Source organism: Zingiber officinale, chromosome 6A, assembly GCF_018446385.1.
Source record: "Zingiber officinale cultivar Zhangliang chromosome 6A, Zo_v1.1, whole genome shotgun sequence".
NCBI lineage: Eukaryota > Viridiplantae > Streptophyta > Magnoliopsida > Zingiberales > Zingiberaceae > Zingiber > Zingiber officinale.
The window spans coordinates 27,219,955-27,243,158 of record NC_055997.1 but is presented as its reverse complement, the minus strand read 5'-3'; the positions used below and the strand labels follow the sequence as shown (position 1 = coordinate 27,243,158).

General features: G+C 39.8%; 1 protein-coding gene across 1 annotated transcript; it reads right to left on the bottom strand.

Moving 5' to 3' along the window:
• Positions 1 to 15,483: 15,483 nt before the first annotated feature.
• On the bottom strand, positions 15,484 to 16,639 carry LOC121994702 (nucleobase-ascorbate transporter 12-like; the record flags this gene model as incomplete). The annotated part of the gene is made up of 3 exons (XM_042548648.1): positions 15,484 to 15,845; positions 16,087 to 16,373; positions 16,483 to 16,639. Coding segments are annotated over 3 exons (666 nt in total), but the record flags the coding sequence as incomplete, so codon positions are not given.
• Positions 16,640 to 23,204: the final 6,565 nt, after the last annotated feature.

Genomic DNA, 23,204 nt, shown 5'->3' with positions numbered 1-23,204 from the left:
CCCATTAGTGCAAAATGGGACACATAGTGTTCTTCTTCCTCCGATGAAAATGGGTCATCCCATGTTGCTTTTAGATTATGAGCCTTCTTCCCCTTTTCTTTTGTCTTCTTCTCCTTTTCCTTCTTCTTTCCTTCCTTCTTCTTTAAGAGAGGACAATCATCTCTCATGTGTCCTTCTCTTTGACAATTGTAGCATTTGATCTTTCTTCTTCTACTCTTGCCTCTTGAACTTCTCCTAGCATGTGATTTCTTAGAGGAAAAAGTTTTAAATGCTTTTCTCATTTTCTTACCATATACGCCTCTTGATCACTATCCATTGAGACGCTTGATTCTTCGGAGTCAGAAGATGGTGGGGATGAGTCTTTCTTCTTCTTCCCTTTTCCCTTGTTTGTCACAAGGGCTACTCCTCTTGATCTTTCTCCATCTAGTCCTTCAATCCGAGTCTCATGGAGCTCTATTGTTGAGAAGAATTCATCTAGAGAAGATTTCTCTAGATCCTTTGAAATGTAGAATGAATCTACAATTGAGCTCCATGTTGAGGTTCTTGGCTTTCATTATGATGTCTCGGCTTGTAAGTGTCTCACCTACATTTGTTAGTCCATTTAAAATTTCTTTAATTCTAGAATGTAAAATTGATACCTTTTCTCATTTTTCAAGCTTAATATTGGTGAGTTGAGTTCAAAGGAGGTCTCTTCTTGCCAACTTCGCTTCCGATGTCCCTTCATGAAGCTCCACTAGCTTTTCCCATAACTTCTTGGCACTTAAGTAGGTTCCAACCCATGTTACTTCCTGTTGGGGAAGGACATTTAGTAGATGATGTATGACTTTAGAATTCGCTAAATGTTCTTCCCTTTGCTTCTTGCTCCACCTTGTTTTCTCAAGTATCTTATTGTCTTGATCCCTAGGCACTTCGAAACCATTTTCCATGATTAGCATAATGTCAAAATCGGTTTCGAAAAATACCTCCATTCTCTTCTTCCACCAAGAGAAATCCCCTTCGAATTTGGGTGGATGAATATTTGAGCCGGCCATTTTGATGAAGTGCTCTTCAAGGCGATTAGTCCGTTGAAGGGCGTCCTCGCTTTGATACCACTTGTAGGAGGATTGGTGGCCGGCTTGAAGGGGGGTTGGATAGCTAGGCCACCCCCAATTCTATTTCTTCTCTACAATAAGGTTAGTACGCAGTAGAATACACTAAACAAAATAATCAAAGCAATCAAGGAAGAATACAAACGCTAACAAGCTCGATGTAACATGGTTCGGAGATTGCTTGCTCCTACTCCACAACGTGTCCTTGAGGTGGACAAGCCCTTGATCCTTCGGTGGATCAGTCCTCGGCAATCTCCGGCTAGAGTTTCTCCTACTCGGTGGAGCAAACCTCTCACAAAGAACCTCTTCCTCTAACAAGATGGAATTTAGATTTGGGAGGAAGAGAATAATCTTGGAAGCTTTGAGAAAATACTAGGAGTTATCAATGAACATCAGTTGACTCCTTCATGCCCAAAAGCTCCTCTTAAATAAGAGGAGAGAGTTGATCATCATATCAACTCAACCCCGACACCAGTCGACTGGTCCAAGCACCAGTCGACTGGTGTGCCGTTAGACCTAGCCAACGACTCTCTGCAGAAACCCAATTTCTGCCAACGGCTATGTACCAGTCGACTGGTCTCAGGACCAGTCGACTGGTCCCCGTACCCGACGAGCACAGAAGCATTCTGTGTGTTCTGTGACATTGGATCAGTCGACTGGTCCCATGACTAATCGACTGGTCCTAGTACATTCTCACACACTCATCCTTTCCGGAGTCACCTCGGAAGCCCTCTTCCTCGGCCCTCATCCCTCAGATGCACCCGAGCCCGCGGCTCCTCTCCGTGCCATCCTTCACGTTGCCTTGAAGTCCGTTTCCCTCGGCTCCACTCCATTGCTCCTCGTCCGACGGTCCCTCGGATGTCTTCCACACCATCCTTCACCGACTCAAGGATCCGAGCCCTAGGATGAGCTTTCCAATCTTGGTCCCACCAAGTTCCTCATGTGTTTCACCAAGTCCTACAATACTCAAACACATATCAAACACATATGAAAGCCTAACTTAAACGTTTTGACACACACATCAAAATCATGATCAAACCGATCAAACTTGGGTCGATTGCACCAAAAAGTTCGACCTAGGGTTTCTTAGAAACTCGAAGTCAGAACTGTTAGGACCTTCGGATGGCTAGAGAGGGGGGGTGTGAATAGCCTCCTCTAAAAACTCAATTAATCTCCTCACAAAAGTTTGTTAGCACAGTGGAAATAAGCAAAAGGAAAACTGATGCAAGGAAAAGAAACAACCCACCACTAACACAACAAGGATGTACGAGGTTCGGGGATAACTTGCCCCTACTCCTCGGCGTGTCCGTAAGGTGGACGATCCCTTGATCTTTCGGTAGATCACACCCCGGACAGATTCTGGCTAAGTATTTCTCCTTCTCGGTGGAGTAACCTCTCCATAAAGTCTCAGAAAAGATTTGAAATGAAGCACAAGACTTACAGAGTTTAGTGACTAAAAGGAATGAACAATAAACTTACAGCCACGATGAAAGCAAAGCGCAAAGACAGAAGAAGTTCCTCAGCCAAGAGCTCAAAAATACAGCACTCTTGCTTGATCGACAGAGAGTTTTTGAAAAATTACTCTACCAAACCTCTCTTCTTCCTTCTTCTTATTCCTCTGCTTTCTCACTGTCTTCAGCTAGAGCCGAATCACTGCGACCAACTCAGGCGTCGCCAATCACTCTTCCTCCTCATCTGGTTCTCTGAACTCACACCAATACCATCCATGGTCTTCACTGGTGTCTCTGAGCTCGAACCAATAAGCACGAGTCAAGCTGTTGCCAACTGATCGCAGCCAGTGAACGTTGACGCTCCAATTGCACCATTTGCAGCGAAACACAGCAGAAAGAGCACTTGGTCTTATTCTTCTGATGGAGCTTAATTTGAATTTAAGCATTGGCACGACACCTGCAACCTGTAACTCAAAAAGCTTGCAGCAGATGGTTAGATCAGATGAATCAGAAATCGCAGAGAAACAGCAGAAGACAAACGACATCGTTGTGGATCGGTCAACAGACCGATCCATAGCCCTCTGGACCGATCAGGACACATCCTGATCGGTCTGGGATGATGCTGATCGGTCTGTGGACCGATCAACCTATAGGTGGATCGGTCCACAGACCGATCCCTCTATAGGTCTGAATCACATCGTACTTGTTACTGATCGGTCACGAGACCGATCATATAACCCACAGAGAGCTACTATGTCATTACTGATCGGTCACGAGATCGATCAGATAACTAAGGTATCACTGGATCGGTCGACAGACCGATCCAGACAGCCAAAGTATCACTGGATTGGTCAACAGACCGATCCAATGCCTCTGTTGGTTTTAGAGCTTCCCAACCCTAAACCCTAACGTCTTCCTGGTCCAGAGAACGAGCTACCGAGCCCTCTCTGACCTAGTCCGGAGAACGAGCTACCGAGCCCTCTCCGACTTCCACGTCCGGGTCACAGAATGAGCTACCGAGCCCTCTCTGATCTAGTCTGGAGAACGAGCTACCGAGCCCTCTCCGACTTCGTCCGGTCCAGAGAACGAGCTACCGAGCCCTCTCTGACCTAGTCTGGAGAACGAGCTGCCGAGCCCTCTCCGACTTCGTCCGGTCCAGAGAACGAGCTACCGAGCCCTCTCTGACCTAGTCCGGAGAACGAGCTACCGAGCCCTCTCCGACTTCGCGTGCCAAGTATCCGTACTTGGACTTTTCCTCTCCACATGATCAACCTTGATCATTAATCAATCTGAGTTTAATTAATATCTGATACAAACTTAAATCAGTGTCAACATCAAAACAACAGCCAGGTCAGACTGTATTAACAATCTCCCCCTTTTTGTTGTTTGACAACACGATTTAAGTTTAGATCAGAAATGTTCATATTTCCCTAATTTTAGGGGAATCAAGATCCTCCCCCTAAGACAGATACAACACCATGTAAGGATAGGGGAATCAAGATCCTCCCCCTAAAGCCAAACTTTCATTTATCTCTAAACTTAGTTATCGTCTCCCCCTTTGTCAAACACCGAAAAGGTGCTAATTAGGTAAGAAAATGTTAAAAGACTCCCCCTTTAACCCATACTATCTTTTTCTTAATCCACCTAGAATGCCCTCTAAGTGTATTATAAGACAGTGATAAAGAAATAAGAGACATACAAGACATGACATATGAACAGCATATTAATAGCCAATAGGAAGTGAAACATAAAAAAAAACAAGAAAATGAGCAGCATAAATATATGAAATCAGCAAGTATCCAGGTCAGACATAAGTATCCAACAAACAACATCCAAAACATAGGTAATCAAAATGACAGCATAGAACAATGTGTATCAATCAACCTCCTCATCATGAGGAGCATCAACATCATCAGCTGGAGGAGTGGGTCCCTGAGGTGGCATGCCGCTGCTCGAGGATGGATAGCCCGGGAAATACTGCGGAGGTGGGTATCTGGCCATCCATCCCATAATCGCCTGATGTGTCGCCAACTGCTGACTGCGTAGATCATCATAGCGCTGGTCAATCCGAACGCGCAGCCCGTGGAGCTCAGCAACCAGCAGCTCATCATGCTGATCAATGCGGCTCTCCAGCTCGGTGATCTGCCAGCGCAGATCAGGATCTGCCTCTCCATCGTCAGCAGCAGCAGCAGGAGGAGCAGCCGCAACCTGTCGTGGAGGTGCCCGTGGTAACTCACCTAGTGCTCTCCCATCCTTCCACCGAACCTCCCCATTCTGTCCTATGATGCCAGACTTGGAAAATGTCCGTTTCCCAAGTCTGCAGTCCTGCCTGACCATTTTGACTATTCTACCCTTGGAGACATCAATCTAAAGGGTCTCGAGACAATCTGTAATTATATGCCCATAAGGCATATAAACAGTGAAACTGTTTGGCTCACTATAGGAGATGATCGAAGAATAGATGCTAGACATGATGTCAAAGTCGAGACATCGACACAATCCATAAAGCATCAGGCAATGATATGGTCGGATCTCAGACAAGGGTTTAGATGTGATTGGCAAAAGGCAGTTTGTGACAATCTTAAAGAGAATGTAATCTGGGGCAGATAATCTCAAGGCTGCAAAAGTAGGAAAATCAACATCTAATTCATCTAGCCCACCCGGTCTAGGATGTTCGAAGAAATACTCATAAATGGAGTCAGATGAGACATCAAAAGGAGAAGGTAAGGGGTCTGGTAAGTCAGGATATATGGAAAAGACATTTCCTGAACACCTACGACAAGCTAGATAATCAAAGAAGGCTGAGAAACTGAAATCAAGAGTCTACTTAGCAACTTTTGTTTTATAACTTACATCATTAGTTTGATGAAGATTGTTATAAAACTCAGATACTAAGTCATAATTGATATCTCGTTCTAAATAGACAAGTGAATCAAGTTTATAATAGGCAATGATTTCTGACACAGATGGACAAAATTCGTCCATGAATTTTCGATCCACAGACCTACAAGGAAGCAGTTTAAAGGTTCTTTGTTTAAAGGCTTGTTCAAAATGGTGGTTTGGGAATCTCCCGGAGACAGATGGTTGAGGTCGGGAGGGAGCCTTAGTCTTAGATTTCTCAGGTGACTTAGAGGTTCCTTCACCCACTTGTTTCTTCCTAAGGTTTAACAATGTGATACAATGGGGCAAATAAGTGAGCACCGGAGCCACCAACAACCGAAAGCCAAAACAAAATGCACAGATACGGTGAGAAATGAAACTGAAATGCCAAGGTGAGTAGTTCTAGGAAAATATGGAGTTACCTTGGTGCCATTGAAGTATCTTTTGGCTAGGGCTTTGGCTAGGGCTTCGGCGTGCAAAGAGAAGAGAAGAGTTGAGGTATAGGAAAGTGTCGGCTAGGGCTTCAGCGTGAAAGGAGAAGAGAAAGGATCGGGAAGATTTAAGAGAGATCGGCTAGGGTCCAAGTGTTGAAATGATCGGACGGCTGTCCGTTCAGGAGATATCAGAAACTTCCTGATCAGTCACCAGTCCGATCAGGAAACCTCCTGATCGGTCTCTGGACCGATCAGGGAACCTCCTGATCGGTCTATAGACCGATCAGAAAATGATCAGTAGCCCTCTCTGCGTACTAGACTGACCTGATCGGCCCCCGGACTGATCAGGGAACTCCTGATCGGTCTGTAGACCGATCAGTAGGCTTCCTGGCGTACAAAACGAACCTGATCGGTCCCTGGACCGATCAGATTACAAACATGAGGGTCTGGAGAGTTTTCCTGATCGGTCGACAGACCGATCCACCTTCTCCTGATCGGGCTGTAGACCGATCAGTGTCTGATACTGAAGTTTCTCCCGTAATTTCAGTAACTGAAATTCGTAGAGGTGTTCGATAATTCGTAGAAGTTTCTCCAGTAAAACTTCCAAATTCAGTACCTAGAACAGAAGAATCTACAAGCATAACTATTTCCTAAAGATTATGGTATGAAATTGTTTATACCCCGAAAGTTTCAGACATTTAGAAAAACAGACAACTCAAGGCTTGAAAACTGAAATTTTCGACCTTGTTATGTCCAGTTTCAAGTTTGTCAAAATATAACCAAATTTCTATCATTATTTCAAGGACTTGTCCTAGTTGCAATCAAAAACATGAAAGGTATCGATCAAAGATATCAACCAACACATTAACCAAAGTTAGATAAATTCTAGGTAAAAGTCCAACCAAGTTTCCTTGGTTGGAATATATGAGTAAGATCTAGGAACCAAATACACATGAATTATGTAATGGTCTTCCCCATACTCAATTTATGTCTCTTCAACCTAATTATTCAAGGGATGCATGATACATTTTGAATAATTCGGCTGATCCTAGCATCTCACCCCATTTCTAGCAAACAAAGATAATTTGTTAAACCTTATAGTTTGTGTGAGATGTCCCCAAGTTGCCCAAGTTAATTTCCCAATTCCTCTTGTCGTTTTAATGTCCTTATCGATCATGATGAAGTCCTAATGGCCTATTGAGCCAAACATATTCCCAATTCTCTCCTTAAATGACTAAATTCATTTTTCGGAAGAGGTTTGGTAAAAATATCAGCTAGGTTTGATTTTGACTCAACATATGTGAGCGCAATGTCTCCCCTAGCTACGTGATCTCTAAAGAAGTGATGACGCACTTCAATGTGTTTGGTCCTTGAATGATGGACTGGATTTTTCGTTAGGTTTATTGTGCTGATGTTGTCACACAGCACTTGCACTCCCTTATACGAAAGCCCATAATCTTCTAGGGTGTGGATCATCCACAATAATTGTGATACACTCTCTCCCATGACAATGTATTCAGCCTCGGTTGTGGAGAGAGCAACGCAATGTTACTTCCGACTTGACCAACTAACCAATGATGAACCTAAAAATTGGCAACCCCCACTAGTGCTTTTCCAATCCAATTTGCACCCAGCATAATCGGAGTCGGTATAACCTATCAAATCAAAAGACTCAGTACGAGGGTACCAGAGACCTACTCTAATTGTGCTCTTAAGGTATCTCAGAATTCTCTTAATTGCAATTAAATGAGATTCCTTGGCACATACTTGATATCTAGCGCACATGCCCACAACAAAAAGTATGTCCGGTCGACTAGCTGTGAGATATAGAAGACTACCGATCATGCTTCTATATTGCGTTAGATCAACTGGTTTTCCATTCTCATCATTGTCAAGGCGAGTGTTCGTCGCCATTGGAGTGGATACTTCCTTAGAGTCACTCATTTTGAATTTCTTGAGCATCTCTTGAGTGTATTTCGTCTGATGGACATAGATGCCATCTCGAGTTTGTTTGATTTCAAGTCTAAGGAAGAATGTCAATTCTCCCACCAGACTCATCTCAAACTCACTTTCCATGTGAGTGATAAATTCATTCAAATAGCCCTTGTTATTTGAGCCACAAATTATGTCATCGACATACACCTGGGCTACAAATATGTTTTCACCATCTCTACGCAGAAATAGTGTTGGATCTATTTGACCTATTACAAAACCCTTTTCTAGTAAGTAAGTTGACAACCTTTCGTACCATGCTCGAGGTGTTTGTTTAAGCCCATAAAGAGCTTTCTTGAGCCTGTACACGTGGTTTGGAGCTTCGGTATTCACAAACCCCGGTGGTTGTTCAACATAGACCTCTTCTTTAATGAAACCATTTAAGAAAGCCGATTTAACATCCATTTGATAGAGTTTGAAACCTCTATGTGCAGCAAAAGCTAGCATTAAACAAATGGACTCTAATTGAGCCACGGGAGCATAAGTCTCATCATAATCGAGGCCTTCGACTTGACTATAGCCCTTGGCTACAAGTCTTGCCTTATTTCTTACGACTTCTCCCTTTTGGTTTAACTTATTTTTGAAGACCCATTTGGTTCCAATAATGGTGGTCTTCTTAGGTCTAGGAACTAAGTCCCACATGTAACACCCATGAAAATTTAAAATAGGTATATGAATATTATTTTCCTTAGAGCATAAAGAAATGAAAAGAATAAGATAAAAAGGAAAATAAAAACAAAAGAAAATATAGAATAAGAAGAGGTGAGGTCAAGGATTGAACCTTGAACCTCCCACAGTTAATGGAGATAAATTGATGAATGATAACCATTAGGATAAGGAGAAATAATTGGATAGAAAGGAATGAAAAATTTAGTTAAAGGAGAAAAGAAAACTAAGCAAAAAGAACAAGAGAAAACCAAGTTGCTTACCTTCTTTTCCCTCTTGGTTAAGAAAAGGGAGGAAGCAAAAGAGGGATTTTTCTACTCCCCTCCCTCTCTCTATTTTCATGGGAATTAATGGAGTGGGGGAAAAGAGGAGTTGGGGGAAAGAATGGGGACATGTCTCATTGGCAAAGGGATAAATAGGATTAGAGAAGAAAAACAAAGGGATTTAATTCATTTTCTTCTTCCTCCTTCTCCCTTCTCCATTCTCACCGAACCAAGAAACCCCTTTCCTCTCCTCATACCAATTTCTAAGTTAAGTTCTTCTCCAAGAAAGCTAATTTCCGAGAAGGAAACTTCAAGTTCTAGCCCTTACAAGCAAAGGAAACAAGAGGAGGTACAAGAAGAAGAAGCTTCCACCTTCCTTATCACTAGAGCACTTTTCTCTCTAAGGAAAACCACAAGCGAAAGGATGTAAGTTCCCCTCACCTGTGGTACAATAGCTCTTATTTTTCTATGTAGAATTCGGTCACATAAAAAGCTAAGAAAACATCATGAAGAAATTCTAACCAAGATAAGACCAAAGGAAGGACATAGAGAAAGAAAGGATCTAAAAATTTATATGCTTGATATTTCTCTTGTAGCATGTATTTTATGGTAAGGAGTTATCTATGTTGAAATGTTTGGTAGAACTTAGATTTATAAGTATTCGGCCATGGTAGAACTAAGGGCCTAGGAGAGCTTTAATTTTGAACTAAGTATGCCAAGATCTCCTTAAGATAAGATATGAAACTATTACGATATGCCCATGGTTATATGTTAAGTTGAACTCTATTTTATGTCCATGAAGGTTCAGCTATGTTTGGATGTTTTGTTCTTAAAAAGCCTAGGAGAATTTAAAGCAAATCTAAGATGCTCATGATCTCCTTGATGAAATGATTGTGTAGTTAATCTAATGTGCTTATGTTAATTGTTGTATGGAAATTAAATTCATGCTATATAACCTTCGGCCACTTCATGATTTAGGACTTAGGAAACTTAGAACCCAACTCAATCATGCTCATGTTATTCTTTGAAATGTTTGTTAAGAAAATTGTTAAGGTTCTCATGTTTTTAGGGCACTTGAACCCTAATATGAAGCCCTACAAGTTTCGGCCACTTCAAGATTTAGGGCTTAGGAAACTTAGAACCTAACTCAACTATACTCATGTTATTCCTTGATATATTTGCTATGAAGGTTGTTTAAGGTTCTCATGTTTTTAGGGCACTTGAACTCTAATATGAAGCCCTACATGTTTCGGCCACTTCAAGATTTAGGGCTTAGGAAACTTAGAACCTAACTCAACTATGCTCATGTTATCCCTTGATATATTTGCTATGAAGGTCGTTTAAGGTTCTCATGTTTTTAGGGCACTTGAACCCTAATATGAAGCCCTACATGTTTCAGCCACTTCAAGATTTAGGGCTTAGGAAACTTAGAACCTAACTCAACTATGCTCATATTATTCCTTGATATTTTGCTATGAAAGTTGTTTAAGGTTCTCATGCTTTTAGAACACTTGAACCTAAATTTTAAGTCCTATAATATTCGGTCAATACATGATGAAGGACTTAGGAAACTTAGAACCTAACTCAACCATGCTCATACTATTCCTTGAAATGTTTGCTATGAAAGCTGTTTAGGGTTCACAAGCTTGAATGATAGTCTTTAACCCAATGTATGCTTGATAAGGTTCGGCCATGATAAGTTGTAAGTTTAAGTAACCTAGAACTCTACCTAAACTTGCTCATGATAGTTCTTATGGTATAAGAAGTGATGCTTACTTAGGGTTCACATGTTGGGATGAAGTTTTACCAAAAACCCAACCTATATGGTTCGGCCACTAAGAGACATTAGGGTTAGAGATCGAATTATGTTTTCCATGTATCTTATATGCCATGATTTTGAGGTTTCTATGCTTCTATGTTTAATTATGCACACTTATGATCTATACATGATGGAAACCCTTATGCTATGGTGTGTATTATTTATGATGAAGCTATGTGTAAATTTATGCATGAAATATATGATGTGCTGTGTGCCAGTTTATGCATAAAATATATGATGTGCTGTGTGCCCAATTTATGCATAAAATATATGATGTGTTGTGTGCCAAATCTTTACATACCATTATGATGAGTTGTGTGCCCAAAAGTCTATATGGTATGATATGATAAGTGACACGATGTACAAGAAAAGATAAGAACCATGATATGTATAAACATGCTATTTTACTTTATGTATGGCTTGTACCAAGGGTGGGCTCCATAAGCGCCCCGGGGTCGATGGACTAAGAAACGAGCCTCGTTAGGGATGGGCTCCTAAGTGTCCCTAGGTCGATGGACTAAGAAACGGGCCTAGTATGTATGCCTTGTAGGGTTCAAGACTTGCTACCTTGGACCTACATAGGACGCGCGCATTTATGTATGTGGTACAAGCCGGGGCCCTAATCATGTTAAGATTATGTTTAAGTATGTATATTATAAGTTTTCAAAGGACATATTGCATATGTTTTTATGATACATGTTTATGAATTCACCTTGCATATACCTTATGATTATGCCATGATATTTATGATGATGTTATGATATGTCAGGGTGCAGTTGATGATTATGTTATGTTATGCCATGATACCTTATGCTTACATTATGATATGCCATGATATGCTGCATGATATAATGAATTTCCTCCATGTGTTATGTCTTGTGATTTTAATATGTTATACGGTTTTGTGAGTAGAAAAGGAACTTACTGAGCCATGAGTGCTCACAACTTACTTTCTTGTACCACAGATAAAGGCAAGGAATGGATGAACTAGGGGAGCAGTAGGAGGGGCTAGAAGGATGTGTGTGGTAGTGCCTTGGCTAAAGGAGAAAGACCTGCTTTTTGTTTAATAAGAACTATGCCTAGTTATGTTACTACTTTATGACTCCATGACATTTAATTTTGTGTTTGGGCATTATAACTTACAAATCATGTTAAGTATGCTATGTGGTTTTATATGTCCAGGTGATTAGTCATGTTGATTTTAAAGAAAAGAAAAGTTTTTAATTTTTATAAATAAGACTTCCGCTGTAATAAGTAGGTATGTATGAGTAAGTAACCCCTGCCGCCTTAGTAGGAGGGGCGGGGCGTTACACCACACTTGGCTCCTTTCAAATTGACCTAACTCATCTTGCATAGCTATGACCCAATCAGGATCGTGCAATGCCTCATCAACTAATTTTGGTTCGATTTCTGAGATCAAGGCGACCTCATTAGACTCATTTCTAAAGAATGATCTAGTCCTAACCCCTTGTTGAATGTCTCCCACAATCTGGTCTTGGGGATGACTAGAGGCTATCCTAGATTGCCTTGGTGTTGGCGGTGCCTCATGAGTGGTCTCACTAGACACAGGCAAGGGCTCAGTATCAGGCAAAGGATCAGACTGAGCCCTCTCTTGCCTTTGCTCATCATCATCGGAGTCAATTTCAACTCTTTCTATGTTTTGATCATTTAAACTTAAATTTCTAAGTTCAAATTGAATTTCTCCTACATCCCTTGATTGATCATTTGATTTAGGAATTTCTTCAAATGCTACATCCGAGGACTCTTCAATCAATTTAGTCCTATTGTTGTAGACTCGATAGGCTTTGCTGATGAGAGAGTACCCGACTAGTATCCCTTCGTCAGCCTTAGCCGTGAATTTTCCAAGATGATCCTTGGTGTTCAAGATGAACACCTTACAACCAAACACCCTAAGATGTTTAATTGTAGGGGGTTTTCCAAACCAAAGTTCATGGGGGGTCTTTCCTAAAAACCTATGTATCAAGACTCGGTTTTGCACATAGCAAGCTGTATTTACAACTTCAGCCCATAAGTAACTCGGTAGTGAGTACTCATTGAGCATGCTTCGTGCAGCTTCTTGCAAGACTCGATTCTTTCTCTCCACAACCCCATTTTGCTGTGGGGTCCTTGGAGTAGAGAACTCATGCCTATATCCTTTTTCTTGACAAAATTCTAAAAATCTATGATTTTGAAATTCTCCACCATGATCACTTCTAATTGTTTTAATTGTTGTTGATTTTTCATTTTCAGTTCTTCTACAAAAGGAAACAAAAATATCTATGGTTTGATCCTTATTTTTCAAAAAGAAAGTCCATGTATATCTAGTAAAGTCATCAATGATCACTAAGCAATATCTACTTCCATTCAATGAAATGACATTACTACAATCAAATAGGTCCATATGCAATAAATCTAAAGCAGTAGAGGTACTTACAGCGCTTTTACCTTTATGAGACGCTTTTGTTTACTTACCCTTTTGACATGCACCACATAATTTTGTCTTTTGGTACTTGATGCTTGGTAGGCCTCACACTAATCCTTTGTTGGCTAGCTTTCGAATATTCTTCATGTTCATATGGGCCAACCTCCTATGCCACAGCCATGATTCTTCTTCTTTTGACATGAAACACTTAGCAGAGACATTAGTAGCACTTTTAAAAAATACTTGAAAATGTTATCTACCCTTGTGCCTACTAGTACCGTGTCAAGTGTGTCAATGTGTTTGACCAGACATTGACTTGAATGAAACTCAATTGTGTAACCCGTATCACACAATTGGCTGACACTTAGGAGATTAAAGGTCATCTCCTTGACTAGAAGGACATTTTTGATTTGGAGACATTCGGATATATGAATATCTCCAACTCCTATAACCTTAAGGCTACCATTATTACCAAAGGACACATTACCTCTATTTTTGTTTTGAAGGATAGTAAAGAGTGACTTGTCCCCGGTCATGTGCTTAGAGCATCCACTATCAACAAACCAAGTTGATAGATGCTCCCCCTTGACAAATGCCTACAAGACACGAAAGATAGATGTTTTAGGTACCCAAATCTTGGGACCTAATGCATCTACAATGAAAGACCTAGGAACCCATGCCTTGGTCACACCCTTCCTAGTCTCATGAACCCTAGAAGCATGTGATCTATGAAATTGGGTTCTAGACACTAGGGAAATGAAACTAGACTCCTTAGGTTGATATCCTAACCCAACCTTGTTGTAGACCGCCCTTTGGGCATTTAGAATCATATCTAAGGTCTTAGAGCTAGTTGAGAATTTCTCAAGCATTTTCTTGAGTTTCTCAACTTCACTCTTTAAGGCTTTGTTTTCATCCTCAAGAAGCTCTTGATGTAGGTCATCAACCTCATCTTCCCTAAGAGTCTTCAAGTGTTCTACTTCATCTTTTAATGATTTGATTTCAGTTTTTGATTTCTTAAGCAAAGTAGATAAATGTGCAATAGTTTTATAGCATTTTTCTAAGTGAGGAGAAGTTACCTCTTCATCATCCGAAGATGATGAAGCCGCGGCTGATGTATCACTTCCGGAATCCGATTCCTCCCTTGCCATGAGCGCTAATTGACGAGTGCTTTTCTCCTTCTTCTCTTCCTTCGATGAGCTTGAGGAGGATTCATCCCAAGTAGCTTTGAGAGCTTTCTTCTTCTTGGCCCTTTCCTCCTTCTTCTTGAGTTTTGGACACTCGCTCCGATAGTGTCCTTTCTTGCTACACTCATAACACGTAACATTAGTCTTATCAACATTTTGATCAATAGACTTACCTTTCCCTTTGTATCTCCGGCTCCTTCTCATGATTCTCCTTACGAAGTTAGCCATCTTGCTTGATGATGATCCACCTTCATCATCGGACTCGGAGGAGGATGAGGATGTAGGAATCTCTTTCTCCTTCTTCTTTTCTTTCTTCCTTCTTCCATCCTTGCTCTTTTCTCCTGCAACTAAGGCAATACCTTTATCTTTTTGACCCTTGTTAGCAAGTTCATGAAGTTCCATTTCACAAAAGAATTCATCTAATTTAACAATTGAAAGGTCCTTGGAGACCTTGTAGGCATCTACCATAGATGACCACAAGGCATTTCTCAGAAAGGCTTTGAGAGCATACCTTACAAGATCGCGATTCTCTACGCGTTCATCTACGGAATGAAGACCATTGATGATCTCTTTGAACCTCCCATGTAGTTCACTTACCGTTTCGTTCTCCTTCATGGTGAGATTTTGTAGTTGGTTTAGGAACAAGTCTCTCTTGGCGATCCGAGAGTCTCGGGTTCCTTCTTGGAGCTCAATGAGCTTGTTCCACAAATCTTTTGCACTCACAAATGGACCTACCACTACAAGAAAAAAGCTAAACAACAACGCTTTTTTGGCGTTGTCGTATGTACTTAAAAAGTGATGTTGTAGATGGTGTTGTAGAAAGTCATATCAAAGACAACGCTTTAAAAGCGTTGTGGTTGGTCAAAAAGACAACGCTTTTTAAGCGTTGTCTTTTCGTTCTTAAAAAGCGTTGTTATAGATGCTGTTGTAAAAATGCACATATCAAAGACAACGCTTTAAAAGCGTTGTGGTTGGTCTCAAAGACATTATTTTTTAAGCGTTGTCTTTTATTACTTAAAAACGTTGTCTTTTTAAATTTATAAAAAAATAGTGTTTTTCTTAATTAAATAGCAAAATTATAAAAATACTCAAAATTTACATATAATTGAATATCCACAACCACAATCATTTTTATAATAAGACTATTTAACAAATAAATAAAACTTTATATTATACAAACAAAATGTATACATATTGATCCACAAATTAAATTTGTATCATACAAGTTATCCTTAACTTCATGACAATAATTTTTCAAACACACAAGTTTTACAAAACCTCATCATTGACTAACCGCTGTTTTAAAATTCACTCGTGAAATCGCTAAACCTAGAACAAGATCCAATAGTAGACTAGTAGTGGCAGAAGGAAGAATGAAGTTAAAACTGTCAATTTGGTAATGGATCTTTTCCGTCCGCAATGTGCTATAAGCCAACCCATTTCACCCATGTGAACATACGTCCGATTCTGAAAGGCAAGCCGTAGTCTTTGGTAATGGCTGGTTCCCTTTTTGCTGCCTCTGGTTCAGACCAAACATATACTCCACGTTCTTGACGGCTCCCAGGAACAGTGTTGTCAAGAATAAATGCAACAATAAATGCAATCACCATGTGAAATGAAAACAAAGTATTCAGAACATAGTTCACCTGAAATTGTCACACATATCAGTAATCAGATCTATTCTAACTTCAAACTCCAGAAAGATCCTATGAACTAGATTATCTATCACTGATTTGTCAAAGGGAATATATTCAAGAGTATAATTATGTGGGCATCATACCCCACGTAACTTCTAAGTGCTAACTTGATATTTCAAGTCTAAACACTAATATAAGGTCACATGGGTAATAATCAGCACAAACATTGTAGGAGAAGAAGAAGACATACCCCTCGAGAACTTGTATGAATAGGTCCATGAGATGCAACAGCATATGGTTGGAAGTAACTTGGAACGGATGAATTTGAAGATGGAATAAGTCCATATTGCTGGAAGTAGGCAGGTACTGATAATGAGAGAAACAATGAGAGGCCAATTATGATATTATTCCTGGAGCTTCCAGTCTCGCTGTATCGCAGGTTTGACAAGCCCAGAGCAGCAATCATGGCCCACATACAGCAAAGAAGACCAGCCACCATGACATCTGGGATAGAAGCTATAAATCCTCCTATTTTCCCTGATCAAAAATTGGGATGGCAACAATTGCTAGATAACAGGAAGAAAAAAAAAGTAACAAGAATTCTTTCTTTTGATGTATAGCGAGGAGAAATAGCATTGGTGCTTACCAACAAAAGATAACAGAATGAGAATGACAGCACCGAGCTCAATAGCTCTCCGACTACCCATTTTAGTTGTAGCAATAGTGTGAATATTCTCAGTGAGAGTGGTTGAAGCGACTCCTGTGCCCCAAAGTGCAGCCAAGACACTAGAGATGAACCAATATTAAATGACATACATTCATCATCCGAAGAGTCATTCATGAATCCTCCAATATTCATGCTCCAGATGACCATACATTAGATTATAAGTCCAATTAATTTGATTGCAAGGTTGTAAACAGTCCTTGAGGGCTATTGATAGTGATTCCAGTACGTACTGGAAAATAATGGAACAAACCTATGAAACAGCTATCAAGGGATTCACTTCAACTTCCCTAAACCAAAGAAGAAACAGATGGATTACAAAAGAAAACAATTTGCACCATCAAACTGAAACTTATAATAAGCCTTAATAAATTAATGAAAAAAGAATTGTTTAGAAGTTCACTGAGAAACATATGAAAATACAACAAATGCAACTGCAAAAAAAAAAATAAAAAACTAGTATCCAATTAACTTTTTTTTATACTTTCAGATCAAAAGGTCAAATTTATATACTTTGGTTCATGTTCAAGCAAGAGGATAACAATCTTATCGACAGTTAGTATTTCCTTTTAATATAGAACACTAAAAAGAAGGAATATCAATGATGAAACAAACCTGAAAATGTGAGCTAATCTGGCGTGAGCAATCTGCTTGAACAAGGTAATCATGCAGCGTTGGAACTCTGTCGTGAGCATCAAAGACCAAATATTACCAAATATTAAGATCACTGACAAACCAAATAATACCTTATTTTTAACAGCTATCTAGAGGATCTGGCTTTTTGACTTGAAGCTGGTTCAAAGAAGACAAATCAAATATACAAATACTAAGATGAAAGCATAATGAAGTAGTTAACTTTTTCTACTTTACCTGATTATAAGATCTACAGCTTCTTGCTCAATATTTTGCTGCACGAGTAATTATTAGAAAAACAAACCCAATAGTGGAACAAAAGCTAGATAAAGAAACTAGATAATTTACATTGACAGAACTTTACAGAATAACATATAATACAGTGCTTTGTACTTGCATATTAATCCAGAAAACATCCTTTCACCTAAGTGATAATTTTTCCAAAACATCATCATTCACAAAACATCATCATTCACTAAAAATTTTCACAAGTTTTTAAACTTCAGTGACAACTTTTCTTTGGGGTCAACTGCTCAAGGTCGATCTGGTAACTATGCACTGCATCAAAAATTGGCATTAACTATGATTCCACAAAAAAACCACCATTCCATGAACTTAAATCTAAATAGAATTATGGCAACTATCATTCCATACCTATTCATAAATATGATCTTGTATGCACTCCGCCAACTCGGACCGAACCTCATCAATTTGTTCACGAGAGTACCCTATTTTTGTGAACTGTGAGCATACACAATTTATGTTAATGGAAAAAATAATCAACACTAATCACTTTGCAATTTTAAATAGTTTATGTCAAATAATTTGAGATAAGCTAAATAATGTTACTATTGATTGCAGCGAATCTCTCTCAATAGTCTCAACTTCTTCAATAATTTCTCTCATAAATCGCATCACAAAAAAACCACATTGTTTCGCATCCGGTTGTTGAGGAGCCTATATATAGTAATTAGAGTCAAATTGTTAATGAAAATTATACACATTACAATATATGTTAAACAAAAGTACACATACCTTAACTACTTCCCACTTAACATTTTTCCTACCTTTCCTTCCCTTGGTTGAATTAAACAATTTTAAGGCCCTTCATACGTTAAGAATATTTGTTAAATAAGATTTTTATTATAATAAATATTTACTAAAAGAAATCTGAACTCACATTTCCATTACGTATTTTGAATCATCATCGCGAATGCGGCAACTTAGGGAATCCAGCAAGTAAATAGCATCCTTGTAAGGTTCAATAACACTAAGATTCCAATGGAAACTAGGCAAATACATAGGATTAGATCATAAAATTGAATAAATTATCGAAAGGAAGCAATTGAAAGTGATGTTTTACTTCTTGCTTACCCGACATTACATGGCACTAACACTAGTTGATCTGTTGATGCACTTGTCAGCTTATCTGCTAAAAGAGTTGCCCTTTGATTCAGGGTTTCAAGCTTAACCGATTTGTCTTGTGCCGTTTTTGCGAGATATGGGAGTTTGTGAGGATTCATAAATCTGAATTTCTTTGTCTTGGTATCTTTCACCATCTTTTTATACAGACACCTATCATTGCAAAGAAAAAAATATTTAGATACTAAATAATAAAATTTAGATACAAAACACTCATAATAAGTTGGAAAAATAATGATCACTCATAACACTAAGTTATGGTTGATGATAGTAACATCCATACATGAGAACTTACTATGAACAGTCTTGCATATTAAACATACTAGAAATGTATACATGCAAATTCTTTTATTTCTTGAGGACAAGCACATTTAAGATACTTAAAAATATACAAGAAAAAAGATATGAGCAAAGTACTTCCTGTCTAGAAGAACAAATGGCAGAAGGCAAACATTAAGGGTCGGTTGAAAATGAATGAGCTATATTTATGTAAAGTGTACCACATCAATTGATATTAGTAAACCTCTCAATAGAAATGATGAACTATTAACTTAATGAGAATAACATGGTATGAGAAAATTACTAGAAGTTGAATTTTTCAAGAGTAAACTTGTTCACACAACAATATTAGTAAACTTCTTGCAGTTCAAATCAGGGATTTTCTGTCTTGCTAGATATTAGAATTTCCCAACAAACATAAAGCAATGCAGTAATTTCCCAGCATAAGTAAAGCAATGCAGTTGCAACTGAGAAAATAATATTTAGATACTAAATAATAAAATTTAGATACAAAACAATCATGTGGATTAAAAAATAATGATCACTCATAATAAGTTGGTGAAATTGTAACAATAAACCATAATAAGTTGCTAAAATTGGGAAGCAAACATGTGATGAAAAAGTTGCTGAAATTGCTTAAATAAACTTACTTTATGTAGGCAACGATCAAATTTCCTGAAATTGACTCCAAATGATACAAAGAATTGATGTCCTCAAGGTCAAGAAAAAGTTCACAATCTTCATCAAACACTTCATTATCTAAGCACATTGATATACATTTTCCTCCATCTAGAGCATGCTTACTGTAACAATATAACATATGTAATGCTCTTGGGACACTTGTTGACAAAGTAGGTTTTGATTTTTTTCGTTCAAACTTCTTCCTTCTAGGCTTCTAATAATTTCAAATATAAACAAGTTAGATAGCTAGGTTGAATAATAATAAAGTGGCAATATAATTAGAAATATAATAATAAAGTGACAATATAATTAGAAATATAATATCTCATATACCTCATCTTGCTTCACAATCTGCTGTTCAGGCCAAGCCACAACAGTTCCTATGGCATCACCAATTACTTCACATTCACTTGGAATTGGATATGGCAAAGGAGTGGATTTGTCCACTGCTTGATCAATGGAGACTCGAATGCAATTCTTGGGAAATGGAATACCATGAAGCATTTTTTCCATGCCATTGAAACAAACAATTGTACCATATGCAACAATATTTGAGCAAGATTCCAATGTCAATGCAACTGATTGACCCTAAAATATTAAAAAAAACATGTTGATTATATTTAGTTTATAATGCTATAATAATAATGAATATCACTATAAGACAAGGTAAGCCACCAAGGAACTTCCTAATTCAATAAAACATCAGGAATTAATTATAACGATCCTTTTGCTATATAAAATGTTTGGAAGAGTAAGCTCCTGAATGCATTGCCAAAACCTGAACAATGGTCAATTCATTCGATAGAGGTGTACCCAGTTACCCTCACTATGTACCTCTTTTCAGAAGTTTAACGCCCCTACTCCCAATCCATCCCAAACCAATTCCATGATTGCCTTCATCATAGGAATTCAATTTGTAACCAACATAAAAAAGGACAACTTTAACTAAATCAAACAATAACTTTCTCCGGATTCACAGACCTATAGTGCAGGAACTTCCCCTTGTGGAGGGGGAAAAAACAAGGAGCTTAGGACAAGAGAGGTTACACGATTTTCGCCACTAGGGTAAAGCAAAGCGCAGGAAGACCACATAAGACATCAAATAAATGAATAAGAACAGTACAGGGCGAAAAGAAGGATGACGACTTACAGAAACCAGTGTGGATCATGAATACCTCCATGGACGCTCCGATCAGTGCCGATACCGCGCCAATCTTCAAGTACCAATCCAGAAACTTCATTGCCTAAAAGATTCGAAGACAAAAACAGAAATGACAAAATCGAAGCCTCAGCGTGGATCCGCAAGTCAACCAGCCGCAACGGCGACGCGAAACAAAGCAAGAAACGAGGGACCAAGAATCAAAGAGAACACTACAGGCCGCCGCTGAGAACAGGAAGTCCGTGAAGCGCCGTTGTGGCTCCGGCGGCGGATGCTCCGTCAACGCGTCAGCGTGCAGAGGGAAAAGGGGGCAGCTCTGGCGGCGGATGCGGTGGCTTCGCCCAGAGGTAGCGGCTAGATCTGCCGTCAGAGATGGCGTCGGCCGGCGTCAGAGATGGTGGCGGATTAGGAAGGGTAAGCTGACTTTGATTGAGGAGATGGGGAAATGCGAGATTAGGGATCTCGACTTGGAGGAGTTGGGCCGGCGTGAGGAGTTTTGCGTGAGGAGTTTGGGTCGAGATTAGGGTTCAGAGGAGATCACGCGGCAAGGAGAGGAGAAGGCGCTCGTGGAGAGGAGAAGGCGCTCGTGGAGAGGAGTGGAGAGGAGAAGGCGCTCGTGGAGAGGAGAAGGAGAGGAGAAGGCACTCGTGGAGAGGAGTGGAGAGGAGAACTCGTGGAGAGGAGTGGTGAGGAGAAGGCGCGCGCGCATTGAGGGTTTAGAGTTTAGCAAAGCGAGGGCTGCGAATTTATTTTAAGTGAGTTTAGGGGAAACATACACAACACTTTAAAAAACATTTTTTAAAAAAATGTTGTCTTTGACCATAAACAACAACACTAAAGACAACACTTCATTAAAAACCGTTGTCTTTAGTAAAAAGTAAATACCATAGACAACGCTTTTCACTAAAAGCGTTGTAAAACAAAGAACGACAACGTTTTTATTAAAAAGCGTTGTCTATTGGGTGTTGTTGAATGCAAAAATTCTTGTAGTGTACCTTGACAAGTTGATCTTTGGCTATCCCACATTGTAGAGTGACCACCGCCTTGGCATCGGCTTGTCCTTTGCGAGTTTGCTCGGCGGACCACCTTGACGACTCTAGTTCCTTACCTTCTTCGTCCTTCAGAGGTGTGAACCCTTCCTTGACCGAGAACCACATGGAGATGTCGGTCTTGAGATAATACTCCATACGGCTCTTCCAATATTGGAAGTCCGCTCCGTCGAAGTAGGGTGGACGATTGGTGCTAAAACCTTCCTTCATAGCCATCTTCTTGCTCTTTAGGGTGTTAATCCGGATGAAGAGTGTCTTGCTTTGATACCACTTGTTAGGACCTTCGGATGGCTAGAGAGGGGGGTGTGAATAGCCTCCTCTAAAAACTCAATTAATCTCCTCACAAAAGTTTGTTAGCACAGCGGAAATAAGCAAAAGGAAAACTGATGCAAGGAAAAGAAACAACCCACCACTAACACAACAAGGATGTATGAGGTTCGGGGATAACTTGCCCCTACTCCTCGGCGTGTCCGTAAGGTGGACGATCCCTTGATCTTTCGGTAGATCACACCCCGGACAGATTTCGGCTAAGTATTTCTCCTTCTCGGTGGAGTAATCTTTCCACAAAGTCTCAGAAAAGATTTGAAATGAAGCACAAGACTTACAGAGTTTAGTGGCTAAAAGGAATGAACAATAAACTTACAGCCACGATGAAAGCAAAGCGCAAAGACAGAAGAAGTTCCTCAGCCAAGAGCTCAAAAACACAGCACTCTTGCTTGATCGACAGAGAGTTTTTGAAAAATTACTCTACCAAACCTCTCTTCTTCCTTCTTCTTATTCCTCTGCTTTCTCATTGTCTTCAGCCAGAGTCGAATCACTGTCACTTGTATCGAATCACTGCGACCAACTCAGGCGTCGCCAATCACTCTTCCTCCTCATCTGGTTCTCTGAACTCACACCAATATCATCCATGGTCTTCACTGGTGTCTCTGAGCTCGAACCAATAAGCACGAGTCAAGCTGTTGCCAACTGATCGTAGCCAGTGAGCGTTGACGCTCCAATTGCACCATTTGCAGCGAAACACAGCAGAAAGAGCACTTGGTCTTATTCTTCTGATGGAGCTTAATTTGAATTTAAGCATTGGCACGACACCTGCAACCTGTAACTCAAAAAGCTTACAGCAGATGGTTAGATCAGATGAATCAGAAATCGTAGAGAAACAGTAGAAGACAGACGACATCGTTGTGGATCGGTCAACAGACTGATCCATAGCCCTCTAGACCGATCAGGACACATCCTGATCGGTCTGGGATGATGCTGATCGGTCTGTGGACCGATCAGCCTATAGGTTGATCGGTCCACAGACCGATCCCCCTATAGGTCTGAATCACATCGCGCTTGTTACTGATCGGTCACCAGGCCGATCAGATAACCCACAGAGAGCTACTGTGTGGTTACTGATCGGCCACGAGACCGATCAG